Source organism: Ictidomys tridecemlineatus, chromosome 3 (genome assembly GCF_052094955.1).
Source record: "Ictidomys tridecemlineatus isolate mIctTri1 chromosome 3, mIctTri1.hap1, whole genome shotgun sequence".
In the NCBI taxonomy this organism is placed as follows: Eukaryota; Metazoa; Chordata; class Mammalia; order Rodentia; family Sciuridae; genus Ictidomys; species Ictidomys tridecemlineatus.
The window spans coordinates 35,894,893-35,913,009 of NC_135479.1; the positions used below are offsets into that span (position 1 = coordinate 35,894,893).

An 18,117-nucleotide genomic window follows, 5' to 3' on the forward strand; every position below is an offset into this window, starting at 1 on the left:
CTCTGGGCACCCTTCCTAGGCTTTCAGCTCTGGCTCTGAGAGACCAGCCTCCAGGAATGCCAGATGCATTAGCATGCCGCTGTCCCTGGTACCCATCGCGAAGCAATTAGCCTGCTGCTCTGTAGTTTCCGTCTTTCCATGGTTCCTTTGCCCGTGTGGCCAGTCACCTTCCTTTGTCCTGGGGGAGACCAGGGGAGGCCAGGAGGCACTTCTTCTAACATGAGGGGCATGAGGACATCCAGACCAGAGCTCTCCCAGGGAACTTTCCAGGATGCTGGGATTGTGATCCTGTCGTTCTGGGCTACCCCATATGGCAGTCAGTAGCCAGGTGGGGCTTTCAGGCCCTTGCAGTGGCTAGTAGCTACGGTGCTGGACAGTTCAGCTCCATCTGGCTACTGCCCAACCTTCTGCAAGGCAGAGTGAACGTCACAGTCAAAACCAGGGTAAGTGGTCAACAGATGGGGGAGTGGGACTCCAGCTGCCCCTGGGCTGCGGGTCCCTGCTGTTGCGCTCCTGTGCTGTCCCAGCAGGCTCTGCTTTTGACCGAGATGGACCTGCATGTAGCTTGTCCCCACCGGCTTCTCAGCCCTCAGGCCTGGGCTAAGTGAAGGAGCCCTGACCTTCTCCTGAGGGATTAGGCTGGGAACTGACTCCCTGGTGGCGTGAAATTGTTTTCCAGTTTGACTCTTGTGTCCTTTAAAGTTGTAGCTCTGCACTTGGTTTGAAGAGCTAAATGTAAGGCTAATAGGGAACACTTTAAATGTGATAACTCCAAGTTCATATTGTTTGAAGAGATAAGCAGAAAGGGGCAGGTGCTTTTGAATCCACTTATCAGCGTGTTAGCAGCCTCCTCGCCCGGCCCCCCACCCAGGTGCTGTGATGTTCCCTGAGGATCTTGGAATTGGAGGCTCCCAGGCTGTGGGCCACGCTTTCATCTGCTCACCTTGCTAAGGAGGTCAGGGCTTTGTTCCCTGCGGGAGCACGGGGAGGAAAGGGGATGCCCGCCGGGCTGGGCAGGGGGGCTGGTCTGGGGGGCAAGTCCCCCATGTTTGGAGGCCTCAATCCTTTGGAGTCCTGTGGAGAGTTTATGTTTTAAGGTCACATCCCAATCTTCAAGGAGGAGGGTGAGGGGACGAATGGAAGCCCTAGTTCTTGGTTATATAATTAAACCAAGATTTTCCTTCCTGGAGGAACAAAAAGAGGCCAAGGACGGCCTAATTGAAACCTCAGGATTGCTTCTCTGCGTGGCCTGAGCAAGTGGGCCAGCTCCAGCCCCCAGGAGCCAGAGGCCCCTGGTTTGGCCTCTGAGGGCTGCAGGCTGGAGGGTCTGTCTGGCAGGGAGCCTTTGGGTGCCTGTCTTTAGGGCAAACTCTTGTTCTCTGGCCCAAAGTCAGGCCCAGTTGTGGCCTCGTCTCTGTCACTGCCCACTCCTGTGGTCCTCACAGTTCTGTCTCCTCCCCGAAAACATCAGTGCCCGCAGCTCACACGGGCTGCTCTCAAGTGCCGCCAAAAGTGTGCGTCTCTTTATTTACAAGGATGTGAGCCAGGCTGCCTCTTCTGAAGTCGTTCATTACAAATAAGTGATGTTAAAACAGTGATGCTTTATTAATTGCGGATATGGCTGCTAATTAGAACCCAGGCGCGCGTTCTTTATACCTGTTTGTACACTTGCTCCCGAGCAAAGGGCTTCTCATCTCTCCTTGCCTCCTCCCCAACCCCAGAAGAGAATTTCAACTTTAAGACAAACAACTTCATTTACAAGTGTGTCTCTAATTAGCTGCAGAATTAGGAAAGCTGAGTTTTCCCCCATAGATCGGCTAAACCCTCGAGGGAGACTGGTGGAATAGAGAGAATCGCATTTCCAATTATTTTGTTGAATTGCTAATTTAGTTATTGTGCCTGGTGTAATTGTGATGGGTATTGGGTGTGCAATTCAATTTGTTTTAAATATTTGTGGGAAGGCTGATCAGTAATGGAGCTGACCTATTTTATGGCCCAAATTGAGAAAAAAAGACTAAAACACAACAGCCATAAAGATATAGTTTGTTTCCATTTTTATTTTGATCTCTCTCATCCCTCTTAAGACCATTGATGCAACAAAAGGATTAAATTAAAAGATGACAGCCCTTTGATCTTCTCCCTTTGAAAGCTTCTCGGTCCTTGGTAGTTTAATATGCAGATGTTTTAGGGTAGGGTTTCCATGCATTGCTGGGGGTAAGTTTCCACCTCCCAAAATTGCATTTCTGGGTGCGCCTAGGAGTGACCTGGGGTGCTGGGCTTGGCAGCAGTTTGTCAAGCAGCAGGGGCAGCCTCTGCGGCACAGGGTGCACGGTCCTCGCAGCCACAGAGGATGGCGGAGTCCAGGACCTGTGTAAAGAGGCATTGTTCCTCCAAGTGACTCCTTACACAGGGGTGGGTGACCAGCACCCCCCGCTCAGGGGGTTTCTGTACAAATGTCTGCTCCTTGTTGGGTTGAGCCTGCAAAGTTGTGACTAGGGTTAGGCATGAGGGTCCCTCCCTGCCAGCTACTCCAGCTACTCCAGCTTCTCCAGCTGGAAGCTGAGCAGGAATTTCCCTCTTCAGCCGATGTCTGCCTGGAGGGAGGATTCAGTTGACATTCCTACTATGGGTCTGGGCTTGGGGCAGGCCTGTGGCTTCCAGGAAGAGCAAGGGACAGGGCTCCACGGGGACTTGAGGTCATAGAAGTAGAGTACTCAGTTATTGTGAAACGTGCAAGTGCCAGGAGTCAAGGTCAAGGTTGCTTGCGGGTGTCCTGAGCCCTTCAATTTCAGCGCATCCCTGGGCCCTGCCCAGCCTCTCAGACACGCCCAGGCTGGGTTGGGCTGGATAGAGGGTGGCAGAGCAGATTTTGAGGAAAAGGTAATAATAAAAATGGATCAGCGGAGCAGCTGTTGTCCTGAATTTGATTCTAAGAGGATTCCTTTTGTAACTCGATTAGCTTACAAAGGTGCCAGGGTCAATTTCTGTGCTTGACTGCTGAGTGGAAATGTAAGCTTCATTATTCTCAGGTAAGCAGTCGGCGGGGCCTGCAGGAGCATCTTCAGACAGCTTCTTCTCCTTTAGCCAGCTTTTCAACACAACTGGGAGGGAGCATTTGAGGGACACACTCCTGGTGCAGAGGAGAAGGCCCTGGAGAGGAGCTGGGTGTGGAAGGAAGAGGCGGAGCAGGTGGATGGGGCACTGCAGGGCGTTGGCCTTGGTAGGTCGTGGTCCTGCCCCTTGCATTTATATTTGACAGCTTCAGCTTCGTTACTGAGGTATAATTTACGTACCATAAAATTCACCACCATAAACACACAGTTTGGCGCTTTTCAGCACATTTGTGCAGTGGTGCTGCCAGCAGGGCGCTGCACCTGTAGGACAGTCCCTCACCTGGAGTTCCTCTGCTGGTTTGCAGTAAATCCCACTTCCGGGCCTGGGTTGTAATTTACCTGCTTCCTGTACATGTAGATTTGCTCTTTTTTTTTTTTTTTTTTAAAAAACAACTTTATTTTGTTTATTATTATTATTTTTTAATGTGGTGCTGGGGATCAAACCCAGTGCTTCACACATAGGAGGCAGTGTTCTACCATTGAGCCACAACCCCAGCCCTAGATTTGCTTTTTCTCAATGTTTCATATAAAAATCGTACAATACGTCGTCTTTGTGCCTGGCTTTAGTTTCAGATGAGGCTCGTCTGTGTTCCAGCATGTTTCTGGTAGTGGGGTCCCTTTTATTGCCGATGAGTCTCCCATCGCGTGGGTGATGCCCTGCTGCATTCCTCACAGATGGACAAGTATTTGGATTTCTTCCGAATTGTGGCCATGATGTATAAAGCTGATAGAGTCTTCGTGAAACATGTTTGCAATTCTCTTGGATACATACGTTGGCATGGAACTGCTGGATATGTTAGTTAATGGCATTAAAATTTCTAAGAAATTGTGGAACCAATTCTGGGACCAGTGACTCACACCTGTAATTCCAGCAGCTCAGGAGGCTGAATAGGAGGATGGCAAGTTTGAGGCCAGCCTCCACAACTTGGTGAGCTCCTATACAACTTAGTGAGATCCTGTCTCAAAAAGGGCTGGAGATGTGGCTTAATGAGTAAGCCTGGGTTCAATTCCTTGTACAAAAAAAAGAAAGAAAGAAAGAAATTGCCAAACGTGCCACTGGCAATTGAGGTTCCGGTTTCTCCACATCCCTCCTAATACTTCTTGTCGATTGTCTTGTGATGATAGCCATCCAGGTGGGGAATCTCATTGTGCCTTCAATTCCCATTTCCCCGATGACTAATGATGCTCAACATCTGCATCGTGTTGGACTTCCAGACGCTTTTTATGCTACTGTTGAGATGATCATGTGGGTTTTATCCCTTACTCTATTAATATGGTGTATTCCATTAATTGATTTTGGATGTTAAACTAACTTTGTACTCCGGGGACAAATCCCTCTGGCTATGGTGTAATCTTATTTTTTTTTATGTTGCTGGATTCCGTTTGCTAATATTTGCTAAGGATTTTTGCATCTATGTTCATGAGATTCTGGTCTGTAGTTCTGTGATGTCTTTGTCTTTTGTGTCAGGATAACACCGGCCTCAAAGAATGGACGGAGTGTTCCCTCCCTGTCTCCTGAGCTGAGAGGAATGGTATTTCTTCTTTCAGTATTTGACAGGGTGGTCACCAGTGAAGCTTTCTGGGACCTGCCTTTTCTTCATGGGAAGATTTTTAATGCTTAATTTAACTTATTTAACAGTTTGAGTCTATTCAGATTTTGTTTCTTCTTGAGTCGGTTTTGGTAAATTTGTGTCTTTCTAGAAACTTCTATCTAAATTGTCTAATCTGGTAGTATAAGGTGGTTCCTCATAATCTTTATCAGGTTGGTCCTTTATAATCCTTTTACTTTTGGTAGGGTCACTAGTTTTTCTTTTTCATTCCTGACTTTGGGAATTTGGGTCTTCTCCCTTTTCTTCTTGTTTGTTGATCTTTTTTAAAGAGCTAACTTTTGGTTTTATCAACATTTCTCTAATGTTTACCGTTTTCTCTTTCATTAGTTTCCACTCTAATCTTTGTATTTTCCTTCCTTCTGCTTGCTTTGTGTTGTTTGTTCTTTTTGTATCTTAGGGTAGAAATTTAAATTACTGATCCAGGTCCAGGCCAGTTATTATTGAACCTAGTTCTCCTTTCTATTGTCAATTTTTGCTTTGTGTATTTTGGGGATCTGTTGTTGGATGTGTGTACATTTATAATTGATATAGCTTTTACCATTATAAATGTTCCTCTTTGTCTCTAGTGATATTTAACATTTTTCCAATATCAATATAGCCCCTCCAACTCTTTTGGTTACAGTTTGCATAGTACTTGGTTTTCTGTACTTTTATTTTTATTTTTGTGTATGTTTTTTTTTCTTGTACTTTATCTTTTAACCCATTTGTGTCTTTGAATTTAAAAGTGTTTCTTGTAGACAGAATATGGTTGGATTTTCTTTTTTTTTTTTTATCTAGTCTGACAGTCTCTGCCTGTTCATTGGAATTAGTCATTTGAAATTTAACAAATGTATTTTCATTTGTTTGGTGCTGGGGATTGAACCCCAGGGTACTCTGTCACTGAGGTACATCCCTAGCCCTAGTTTTTAATTTTGAGATAGGATCTCACTAAGTTGCTGAGGCTGGGCTTGAACTTGGGATCCTCCTGCCTCGGCCTCCTGATCACTGGGATTACAGATGTGCCTGGCTGGGCTCTTACTTTTTAATGGGTCTTCTTGCTTTTCCTCTTCATGTGCTCAGGGGTTCACAATTTGTGCGGGTTGAGAGCTCAGTAAAACCCTCTGTGGCTGTCTCACTTCTCATTTCTGCTAACTTTCTGAGTAGGCTGCTGGTTTGTTGCTTAAGCCAGCCCCGATCACCACAGCAGGCTGGCTGGGCCCCCCTGGGTGTTTGCCACTGATCTACTAGTTACTCCTAAGCACTGGGCATGGGATGTTGCTATCGATTCAGTTTCATCTGCGATCCCAGATTATAATTTTTTTTAGAGCTAGAAGAGAATTCAGAGTCTTCTCCTTCTGCCCTTGGTAACCTCCCAGGGAAAGCGGGATTCCAGAAAGCCCTTGAGTTCCTCAGGTCCCCGGGGAACAGGCTTGGAGGGCAGCCTTCTCAGCTGGCTGTTGCCCCCCAGTGGCACTTGTGTTTAGTGACCTTGTTAACTCAAGGCCTAGACAAGGCCTAGACCCTGTCCTCACCACGGGAAGGTTCTCTGACAACGCCCTGTGACGAAGGTACACTGGAGTGAGAATAGGTCCCCAGTAAGGAAGGACAAAGCATGGAGGGAACTGCGATGGGTGGAGGACTTGCTGGTTACACCTGGCACTTGATTCATGCCAACTAATGTGATTTTTCAAAAGCCCCATAGTGGTTTTTTAATTATCCACATTTCACAGAGGAGGAGTCAGGAACTTCCCCCAGGACAAGAGAGACTGGAGTGAGGGGCAGGAGAGCCTGGCTCAGACTTGCTCCGAGGTCTGCCCTTTGAAGTGGCCGTTAAAGGGCCTGTTAGGATGGGCAAGTTGCACTTGGTTCCTCCCGACTCGAGGCCTAGACTTCTATGATGGCTTCCATCTCTCCTCACCCACAGTACTTACTGCTTACTTTAGAACAGTCATTGAATCAGGATGTTTGGGACTCATTCAGTCCCCTCTGAGTTGCGGTCTGTCCCATCTCCTTATAGTTCCTAGTGGGCTGAGCCCACTGTGTTCCCAAGTCCTCAGGGGCAGAGGCTCCGCTGTCTAACCCCAGGGAGTCCCTATTTGGAGCTGTCCTATAGCCATTCTTATTAGCTGCCCCCTGGGGCCGTTTCTGGCCATCACAAGGAGCCAGTGACATGAAGACAGCAGCATGGTGAGTTCTTGTCACCTGACTGACAGGGTTTCTGGAGTATTGAAAGTAGCTGGTAATCACCCTCCATTATTTCTATGCTTCCTGTGGGTGGCCAGGACCTACTGTTCTGGGTGACTGCCCCAACATTGGGACAATACACATCTAAGAGAGCTGAGCTTGGACCCAGGCTTCTTAGCACCCAATGTGGATGGTGCTCTTTTTCTGTAATCAGGCTGCAACCTACACCTCAGTACACTGCCTTCCCCATCCATGCCTACAGGTCATGAGAGGTCTCTTGTTCTGCAGGACAAACCCCCTCTCCTTGGCTGGCAAGTAAGGATCTTCATGGGATCACTGATGCTCACTCTATCACTCCCCCAAATGGCTGCTCTGCTCCCATTCAATACCCCAGGGGCCCTTGACTCCCTGCAGATGCCAGCTCCCGGCAGCATTGGCCCTCTGATGCCAGGTCCCGAGAAGCCAGCTGCTGGGCTTCCCTCCCAGCTCAGCGCCTCTCACAGAGCCCTCCCTGGATGGCCGCTAGCCATTTGCATTCATCACAGTGCTCTTGGTTTCTGGTTAGGGAACTAGAGTTGGTCCAGGACTGGATCCCTGAACCCTCGGGCTTTCCTTTATTACCCCAAAGGAGTCCCAATGGGAATTTTAATTTCCTTATTTTAAAAACTGGAGAAGCTGGGCACGGTGGCGCATGTCTGTAATTCCATCAGCTCAGGAGGCTGAGGCAGGAGGATTGAGAGTTCAAAGCCAGCCTCAGCAAAGCGAGGTGCTAAGCAACTTGGTGAGACCCTGTCTTTAAATAAAATACAAAAAAGGGCTGGGGAAGTGGCTCAGGGGTTAAGTGCCCCTGGGTTCAATCCTAGTACAAAACAAAAACAAAATGAAGCAAAAACTGGTGCAGTGTCACTTCCTAGCAGAAGAAAGCACTATCCCTGTCGGTCAAACAAGCTCCTAAGAGCCCAGGCCTTTGGTGTGGTCTGGTTCTCGCTTGGCTGGGGGAGGAGGCCGAGGCCTCTCTGCTGGCCAGGACTCCTGCCCTGTCTGAGTGCAGCAGCTGGAGGCAGAGAAACAGAGTCCCTGTGACTGCCTTTTAAAGAATAGCTGACTTACAGTGATTCAACCTGATACTTTCGAAACTTTAACATCTCATTTCATCTTGGAAGAAGCCATTCTCTGCTTTGCTACACATTCCAAAGACAGAGACAAACAGGGCACTGAGTTTAATAATCAGCCAGGGCCAGTGATCCCCCCAGCTTTCTCGTGGCCTGTACCTTTCTTTGCAGATGTTCAGGGATTGATGCTCATTCCTGCCTCAACTATAGTTGAGTCACAGCATTTACAGAGGGAACCGAGACCGAAGGCCGAAGGCACAGTTGAGTGTCCTGCCCCCAGTGCCTAGACTTCAAAATCCAATAAGTTCTCCAGGACTAAGAAAACTTAAAACCTGTCCTTCCAAGTCTCTAACAAGGGCCAGGAAGCCCAGACTTTACAACAGACTGTTTCAAAAGACCCAACTTCCTGCCTGTTAGGATGGGACTTCCAGGGACTGGGCTCCAGACCCAAAGGCTCTTGGGCTGCGGTGGGCTCTGGAGCTATTATCCTCACTGCACAGGCCAAGCGCCTTCTTCCCTGCCCTCAGCTGATTCTCTTTTGGGGGGCCCCCCACCGAGGCCCCTGTCCAGCTCTCAGCAGGCAGGGTTTTCTATGGAAACTAAAGAGCTGCTTCTCAGCTGGGCACGGGCATTGGCGGCCTAGCAGATTCTACCTTCATTCAGGCAGAGACAGGTGGCAAGGCCAGCCCTCTGTGGCCTCCCCTGTTCATCCTTGTGTAAGGTTGGAGACAAAGGGTGTTGGGTGTCGCACTCCACCACTGAGCCCCCCGTTACAGCCCTGCTGGAGGTGGAACAGATGGGTGGCTGGGCGTGGATTGAAATGACAAACTGTGGCTCTTCTACAAATGTTGAAGGTTTATTTCAACAAAATGTGAAAAGAGTTCATTTGACTGAAGCTCCTCACGTGGCGGCGGTGTGTCCACCGACTCCTCGCCAAGAGAGGAGCAGGCTGCATTGTGAACAGAGAAAGGTAACACAGCAAGCTCGGTTCCAGCGAGTCCTGGTCACTACGTCATTTTTTCTCCTGCCTCAGTAACCCCTCGTTGTCATGGGCTGTGGGAACATCCGACTGCTCACTTCTGCGACTCTTCCTGACTCTCCAAACAGACAATCCCTGTCCTGGGGAAGGGGGAGTAGGCACTACAGGGTTCTGGAGAGGAACCTTGTTCATTTAAATGTGTCATAATCGGGTAGGACAAGGGGCACTCAATGAGCACAACCCATGCCCACCCCCCACAGGTCAGGCATCCAGGGGAGGAAATGATTTTCTCTCACCTGTGGGCATGTGGGATTTGACTTATTACAGAAAAGTGCAGAGGGATAATCTGGTCAGAGATGAATCCAGTTCTTACTTCCAAGTGAGCAAACTAGCAAAAGTGCAAGCTTCTTCCTGGACTAGGAATTATCCTCCATTTTTTTCCTGCCCTTCTTGGAAAGTACCAAACACCTATACCTTCAGCTGGGCAGCCTGAGGCCCCGTCTCTTGGAGGGGGCCCGCTGCTATCCAGCCCTGTAGTGTCCTCAGCAATCTAGAACTGCTACGTTGCTCTGTACAAGGAGAAGAGGGGGAGGCGGAACCCTTTCTTGTGTGTGACTTACAGGGTTAAGGCTCAAAACTGTAGCTTGTTCAGAAGTATTCATACCCCTGCTTCTACTACATCTTAGTGATTTCCTCCTTGGTCGTCAGTGACAAATGCAATTAGCTGAGCTGTAGGAATTGATGCCACCCCAGCCCTGATCACCTGCCACTCTTGCTTTAGGAAAACCAATGGGGGAATCAGTAAGCTCTTTTCTTGGATAAACTGGTTGTTGAAAATATGTTCTCTCCACCACCCCTGTGGAGGCCCCTGCTGCTGGCCGGGGAGGGACCAGAAAGCCTGGGGGATAGCAGCACCATGACTGAGTTGTGAGGGATCTTAAGGTCATGTGGAGTCCGTGTTCCCTGGAAGCCTTCAAACACCAGGAAGGCCAGTGCCTGGTGCTGGGAGCACAGCTGCCCCCTGGGTCAGCACAGCTGCCCCCTGGGTCCTCCCAGCATCTGTGGGAAGGCCTGCTGCTGTGTACATTCAGGGAAGGAGACGAGGCCCAGGGAGGACAGAAATGTCGGCTGCTAGGAGAGATGCCCCAGAAATAGGGATGATCGGTGCTACAGGGACCGGCGGTTAGCTTCTTGCAACTGTCAAAGCTCCAGGCTTAACAGTGACAACCTTCCAGGTCCTAAGGAGAGCGACGTCTCCCTTCATGGCTACTCTTCCTGCAGCATGAGTGTGCATCGGGCAGAGGCTGGGCCTTTCACACCCTGACCTCATGGCTCCTAGGTACATGAGCTAGGTGAGAGGTGGCAGGTCAGCCACCATCCATGTGTACTAAGAAAAGTTAATTTAGAGGCCTCAATCTTAGGTTAAGAATCACTACCTGGTCTATTTTCTTTTGCTCTTGGGTCATGGTTTCCCCTCATCTTTGAGTTCTGATAGAGCTTGCAGCAATTTCATGCTCTGGCCTTTCTCCATAAGCAGAAATCTTGGTGTAGTTAAATGGGGACTAGTTCCTCTCCAGTGCCTACTGTGTGCTGGGCAGAATGGGGGGTGATAAACGATGGACTTGAGGTTTCCTTCTCTCCTGGGCCCCAGCCCTCCTCTGCTGCCTGTGGCTGAGGCTCATGAGGCCGGGGACTGCTAACTGCCTGAAAACTCCTCACACATCCCTGTGCCGGGGTCAAGGGGCTGTCGGGGCAGTGTAGTAAGAGCTCATGGTACCTGTTGTACCCTTCATTGCCTTCTGAGTCCTGTGCAGGAGAAAGGACTGTTGACACAGCTGGGGTAATAAATACTGAACGGCGGCGTGGTTGTGACTGGGCTTTGTGATCCTATATCCCAGATGTCATGCATAACCTGAAACATTCAAGGGAAAGCAAAATGCCACTCTGTCTCCAGTGCTGGGTCTCCTGTGCCTTCTCATTACAGTGGATTCAGTTGTAAGAGGCAGCTGTAGCCCTTTTCTCCAGAGGCAGGGCAGGGATGGGCAGGAAGCTCTTCCTACGTGGAAGGGGAATCCATCGTGGAGAGGATCCGTACGACTTCTGCTCGCTGAGTGGGTGAGATGTGCTGGGTCATGTGGACGATGGAATCCATGGCAACCTCGGGATTGGCCTGTACCAAGCTGAAGCACATTGAGGATGGTGAAAAGTGTCTCAACTGGGGCAGCTTTAGAACTGTCAGGCAGACATGCTAACATGGCCCACTGGCTTGCTTTCCTACATTAAAATGTCCTCAACAAGTCCAGCAACTTGGAAGGCTGAGGTAGGAGGATTGCAAATTCAAGGCCAACCTTAGCAACTTAGCAAGACACTGTCTGAAAATGAAAAGGGCTGGGGTATATATAGAGCACCCCTAGGTTCAATCCCCAGTAATGACAAAAAGCAAAAACAAAAACAAAAAAACCCTCCAATTCTTGGCTGGGGCTGTAGCTCAGTGGCAGAGCGCTTGCCTAGTACACGTAAGGCACTGGGTTCAATCCTCAGCACCACAAAAAAATAAACAAATAAAATAAAGGCATCTGTCCATCTACAACCATAAAACAACAAGTAGAGCACTTGCCTAGTGGGTATGAGGTCCTGAGTTCTATTTCTAATATCACAAACCAAACCCAAACCACCAGCATTGACAGTAATCTACATGAAAGGGGTGCCCTGGCTAAATCAGGTACAAATGGCACAAAATAAATACAGTGATAAATTAGTGAAAACACAAATTCTTTTCTCTATACCAATAATGAATTTCTTTATAGAATCTGAGTGCTGACTCATCATTGGGAAGGGTGGCTGACACTGGAAAGTTAACTTTTTGCAACTTCATTGTAAAGACTGGTTCATGCAAGAATCACCAGTGGACACTAAGTCTAAGGGAAAATTTTGATGGTCATATAGATGTCTTGCTCCCCTTCAAAAGTGTCTTCCCATAGACTGCTCATTAAGTGTAAGGAGGGAAAATCAGTAATTATACAGTGGAGAAATTGAGTAAGATCTTGACCAGGTGATGGAAATCAAATCAAATCAGGAGTGGCAGATGAACATTGTGTGCCTCCAGATGGGGACTCTGTGAAGGCCACATCACATAACCACATTAGGCAATCTCAAAATGAGCAATGGACTACAAATGGTAAATTTCTTTTCAATGCTGGAGATGAAATCCAGGACTATCCACCTGCTGGGCCAGCACCCTCCCACCACATATCCCAGCTCAGATGGCAGGCTGAAGATAAAGCTTTAAAATTAATGTCAAATTGTCTATAGCTATGTACAAGAATATCTCAGCTGGGCACGGAAGCACATGCCTGTAATCCCAGTGGCTCCTGAGGCTGAGGCAGGAGGATTGCAAGTTCAAAGCCAGCCTCAGCAACTTAGTGAGACTCTTCTCAAAATAAACAAAAACGAGGGGGCGGAGGAGTGGTGTTTGGATCGTGGCTCAGTGGTAAAGCACTTGCCTAGCTTGTGTGAGGCACTGGGTTAGATGCTCAGCACCATGTATAATAAATAAAAATAAAGTTCTATCAACAATTAAAGAAAAAAAATGGCTGGAGATGTGGTTAAGGGGTTAAGTGGCCCTGGGCTCAATTCCTGGTACTAAACAAACAAAACTCTATTCTTAGCACACAAATGATAAAAGCAAATGGGGTAATGTAAGTTATAGGTAAATTTAGGATTTATAGAGGGGTGTTTTCTAAAACTAAAAACAGTTTTGTAACTTTTCCACAATTAAATATTTCCAAATATTATGAAAATGCCCAAGCAGGTACCATACAGTTAGCTTTCCTTTCTCCCAGAATTTTCATCTGGTTCGAGTCTGTGTATTCAGAACTAACAGGTGTGTGCAACCAAACTAAGCTTTTATCCAGTTGAGATTACTAAGTGCCCTTGGGAACCAGAGAAAGAAATGTGCCTCAGGGCTGTATTGTACAGCAGTCTCTGACATCAAGAGACCACAAAAATAGGGGACATCACGTCATGATTTATTCTGAACTTTCTATTCCAAAGAAACTAGTCCCTCTAGTGGGGCACTGTGGTGCATGCCTGTAATCCCAGCGGCTTGGGAGGCTGAGGCAGGAAGACTGCAAGTTCAAAACCACACTTGGCAACCTAGTGAGGTCCTAAGCAACTCAGTGAGACCCTATCTCTAAATAAAAGTTTAAAAAGGGCTGGGGATGTAACCCAGTTTTTAAACACCCCTGTGTTCAATCCCCCATTGAAAAAAGAAAAAAAAAAATAGCCCTTATAGTTCAAGTAAGTCTCCCTTGCTGGTCTCACCTGCGGATCTGCTTGAGCACGTAGTCTCTGCTGATGTATTTGATGTTCTCCTCTATCACTGATCGAACACCATCTTCTTCTGTCAGTTGTTTCTCCAGCCATTCCACCAGGTCCTTATTATTGTCCCATACATAGGCCTGCAAACAGTGACTCTTAGTGAAACACTGGGATCAGGCCAGGCCCCATCACCTGATCAATTACTGGAAAGTTTACTCCCAAAGCTTGCTTAGTGTAAAAAATGCTGGCCATTGTAATAGGAGGAGACGGGGGTGGGGGGGTGGGTGAGGGGTGGGTGGGTGTTGCACTTCCTGCTTCTCTCCTGTGAGCTGCACAGACACATTCAGATCCTCCAGCTGGGCTCTGCCAGGGCATCAGGATTCACCCCACACTGTTGCCAGATTTAGGGTAGCTACCTATGCTACAAAGGCTAAGAGATTCAATAACCTGACAGGTTTGAGAGAAATAGTTAATAGCTCACACGGCTTAGTAAAGTGTGACTGAGAAGTTAGGGTAGATTGGTTAATATTTTTTTCTTTTGGAGAAACTGAAACATAGTTCCCAAAGTGTGTCTCAGGTCCCAGTCAGGCCTGGCAAGTGAGGCCCTGAACTGTGCCTTGGTCCTGCTGTGGAAGCCTCCTGCAGTCCAGCCTCTATTTCAGAGACCCTGGAAGAAGTCTCACTGCTACAGAAGGGCCACCAGGACAGAAACCTGCCCCCATCTTATTAACTATGAGAGTATGAAAAAGGGTTAGGAAATCTACAACCCTGAAAGACTCAGTAAACCACTGCCTGCCTCCTGTTTTTCAAGATCATTTAGCTGAGTATTTCCTAGGTAGTTGACTACATAATAATTCAGGAGTGTGTTGGAAGCCTAATAGCCTTCTCTTTGCTCTCTTCTCCTCTCATTTTCTTTACAAATCATTTAGGAATCGTTTTGTTAATGGTTTCCGGAAAACCAAGTACCACCATTAGGGCTCATTCATATTTATGTCATTTTGTTTGGGTAATTAAACACAAAGCTCGTCATTTAAAGGTGCGCTATCCTTCTCTGTTATCACTAACGAAGTCAAAGTCAGAATGACAATGAGTTTTGCTGTAATTTAATAGGTGGGTACAGTGGAAACTAGAGGCTTTAGGGCTTGCCATGTGGCGAGAGGAAACCTGGACACAGGCAAGGACACAAGAGGCACCACTGCAACTACAGGGCCTGTGAAGGCACCGAGGGGACATTCCCATCACACCCTCCAAGAGGCCTCTGCAGCAGGAAAGTGAGCACTGGGCCGTTTTCAACCTGGTTCATGCCTTTAAAAACATGGTGTTAGCCGTTTGTGGTGGCGCACACCTGTAATCCCAGCTACTGGGGAAGCTGAGGCAGGAGGATCCCAAGTTGGAGGCCAGCCTGGACAATTGGCAAGGCCTCATTTCAAAATAAAATGACAAGGGCTGGGGACATGGCCCAGTAGTGGAGCACTTGCCTAGCATGCATGAGGCCCTTGGTTCAATCCCCGGTATGGCAAAACAAACGAACAAACGAAAAACCCTAAAAACGTAGTTCTTTTCAGACTCTCACTTCCTAGTCCTAACTTAGCTGGCAAGTTAGCTGTGATTGGTTATTTACTATGTGCCACTTCACTGACTCTGGTGTCTCTAAAAACCTGTAAGGAGTCCTTTACACATGAAGGATGCACTCCTAGGACTAGACACCAGCAGTGAGCTTTTTCTTGCTCTCTGTCCATTTCCTTTTCTGGCTCCAGATCTGCCCATCTCTACCTGTCATCACTGACAGATCAGCTCTTCAGCTGGGATGGTGCCTCGTGACAGTGCGAACCTGAGGGAGCCAGACCACTTCTCTATGCCTCACAAAGGACTGAAGGTGTTTTGTTTGTTGGTGTGTGTGTGTGTGTGTGTGTGTGTATATGTGTGTGTGTACTGGGGATTGAACCCAGCCCTTTTTTTATTTTGAAGCAGGGCCTTGCTAAGTTGCTGAGGCTGGCTGGGATTACAGGCATGGGCCATGGTGCCCTGTTCAACAGCATCTCTTGAGGCTCAGTGGCAGGGAAGTGTTTTGCTCCTAAGGAAAGGAAGTGCCACATCAATTACTACTGCCAAAGGGGAGATGGGTAGCACTGTTTCCCCCACGTGTGGTTGTCTTAACTCACTCATGAGTTCTGGGACAAGGAGCCATATGGGGACAAACACACCTGGAGTCCAGACTCCAATCACTGCCATCTAAACTTCCACATTTCCATTTCTTTCTTTCTTTCTTTTTGTGCTGGGGTTTTGAACCCAGGGCCTTGTGCTTGTGAGCTATATCCCCAGCCCTTCCACATTTCCATTTCTATCACTGGTAAAGTAGATTTCTCCATAGTTCCAAGATTTATACCTTCCCCTACTTAGAAAGATTTGGGGGGAGGGAAAAATAAAACAATGGATGCTTCTTGGATTTCAGGATGGGGGAAAAAACCAACTAGATTTACCCAAGAATCCCAAAGCCTTTAGTTTAGGAGAATATTTAATACTCTTATTAATCATTTTTAATCCGTTTGCTTTTAATTAAGAAACAGCATGATGCTTTCCTATCAACATATGCCAGGGAGCAGATTAATTGTGGCTTAAGATAACTCTCCTTGATTGGTGTAATGTATTAGCTAACGAGATGCCTGCTTCTAACGATGCTCAGACACTACACTGGAAAGCCAGCTACCCTCTAGAGAAAACTCTTCTGCTTTCCCCTCCTGCAGCCACAGAATATGCTAGGTGTTTAAACACTTAAGAAAGTTCCCAGACAAGATTAGAGCAGCACATTCTAAGTTTTACAGTTGCTTGAAAATATGGGCCCTATATGTGGAACTGCTGTTCATGTAAATAGGTTCACTGGATGACAGCTGCTAAGCCCCAACCCCGATAAAATGTAGGTCACAGCCCAGAGTGCACAAAGGCAAAAGGGCTGCAAGTCCTAATCCGTGTGTTTAGCACGAATAAACGAATGCACCTCCATGGCCCTGGTTTTCAGACCTGGGAGGGCTTCATATGCTGTTGTGAGCTAACATGTCCCAGCTGGGTTCTCTGGAGTTTACAACTCCTTGTCTGGCCTCTTTAGAATGTCTTAAGACATTCTAGCCATCTAGGACAGGGATTCCAGTTCCAGGAAAAAAGCTATCATCACTTCTCTCTTTAGAATTAGGAAAATGTGACTGATATTCCCAGCATTTCAGTGTCGATCGATCGATCAATCGATCTATTTATTCATTTATTTATATATTTATTTTTTTAGTTATAGGTGAACACAATATCTTTATTTTATTTTTACGAGGTGCTGAGGATCAAACCCAATGCCTCACGCATGCTAGGTGAGCACTCTACCACTGAGCCGCAACTTGAGCCCTCAGTGTGGATTTTAAATAAGTGTGAAATGATGGGTGGCTAACCTTATGACGGGCCTGCACTTATATGTCACCTGCCTGATATGCCAATCAGACATTTTAATACCAATAAAGACACTTTCTCTCTGAAACAATGGAGGAGTATCTTAGGCTCTACTCAGCCTCACTATTATATGTAGTAGTCTAGTTTACAAAAATCTACATAACCTGTTTGGAAAGTTTGGTTTCTAAAAGCTGTTAAGCCCGCTGTGCGCAGCGGTATAGCAGAGCCAAGGAGTGAGCCCTGATCGCCACACCCTACAAAGAACTCACCTTGTGAGCCTTTTAGAGACACCTCCAGCTGGGAAAGTTCCTTGCAGTTCTCACCTAGACTCACCTAGGAGCCACCCAGTGCAGTGGGACACGATGACACACACATCCCTGAGCAAGTGCATATTTTGGAAAGATATTTCAATATGCCTCCACTTATAAGCCTTACCTATACAGGAAGCAACATGATTTTTTCAGAGGCTCTGGAGTACAGCAGCAAAAGGCCACATGGGCCAGAGTGGCTTGCTGGACTCCCATCTCCTGAGAGCCACCTTGCCCGAGGCCCATGATAGGGCCAAAGCAGCACTTTCCTGGTTGTCCCTTACCTCCTCCCTTTCTGCTCCTACACAAAAAGTATGATTGAGTGACTCTATCAATTGTGCTTTTTCCTATTATCCTCACAAGGGCTACCTATCTGGAGCTCTGGAATATGGGTAAGTGAGTAGCCATCTGGAAAGTAACAGTACCTGAAGGCACTAAGCTGTGGGAACATGACAGCCAGCCAAATCAGAGTTTTCACCCAGCATCCCTACTGCCCATTAACACTGTGAAGTCACACACCTCTGTTGTTACTTTCAGCTTCTAATACACTGTGCTGAGGCCACTGTGCTCTGTGCTTATGTAGCCTGAACTTACTGAGCCTTGTGAATCGTGAATGTCACTCCCATTTTACATATGAGGAAATGGAGATTCAAATAATATGCCCAGCAGTAAATGGAAAAGCTGTGCTCCCAAAGGTTTGTAAGATTCCAAAACCCACATTCTTCTCCTTGTTCTAATCTCAATTTCTACTACTGAAAGGGAGGACCAATCAGCCTGTTTGAAAAACTACGTACCTCAAATTATGAAAGTAAGAAATCAAGACAGAAAATATGTCCATGAAACAAATGTGCCACACACTTACAAACCAATTTAAACCACTGTTCTTGTTATTGTTTTCAGGGAGCTGTAGTGGTGCTTTGCTTCTGCCTGCAGTGAACCATAAACTTTACCATTTCCTACAATAGGACTGTCCCAGTGGATCCAAACAGAATCCCATAATTCATGGTAATGGATACCTCTAAGAGAAACAAAAGAATTACACTTCTCAGTTATATAACATCAGTGTCTTTAATTTTTTGTCCT

At 47.2% G+C, this 18,117-nt stretch overlaps 1 protein-coding gene across 9 annotated transcripts in view; it reads right to left on the reverse strand.

Annotated features, from left to right (window-relative positions):
* Acaca (acetyl-CoA carboxylase alpha) overlaps window positions 1-18,117 on the reverse strand; it is a 288,856-nt gene that overhangs the window by 15,783 nt on the left and 254,956 nt on the right. For 8 of the 9 annotated variants that reach the window (XM_078042389.1, XM_078042384.1, XM_078042383.1 and 5 more), the window contains one exon: window positions 13,301-13,437. In XM_078042389.1, coding sequence (XP_077898515.1) covers window positions 13,301-13,437 — 137 coding nt within the window. Of the gene's footprint in view, window positions 1-8,833; window positions 11,158-13,300; window positions 13,438-18,117 lie in introns of those variants that run through there. The other variant, XM_021724042.2, reaches the window with a different exon arrangement.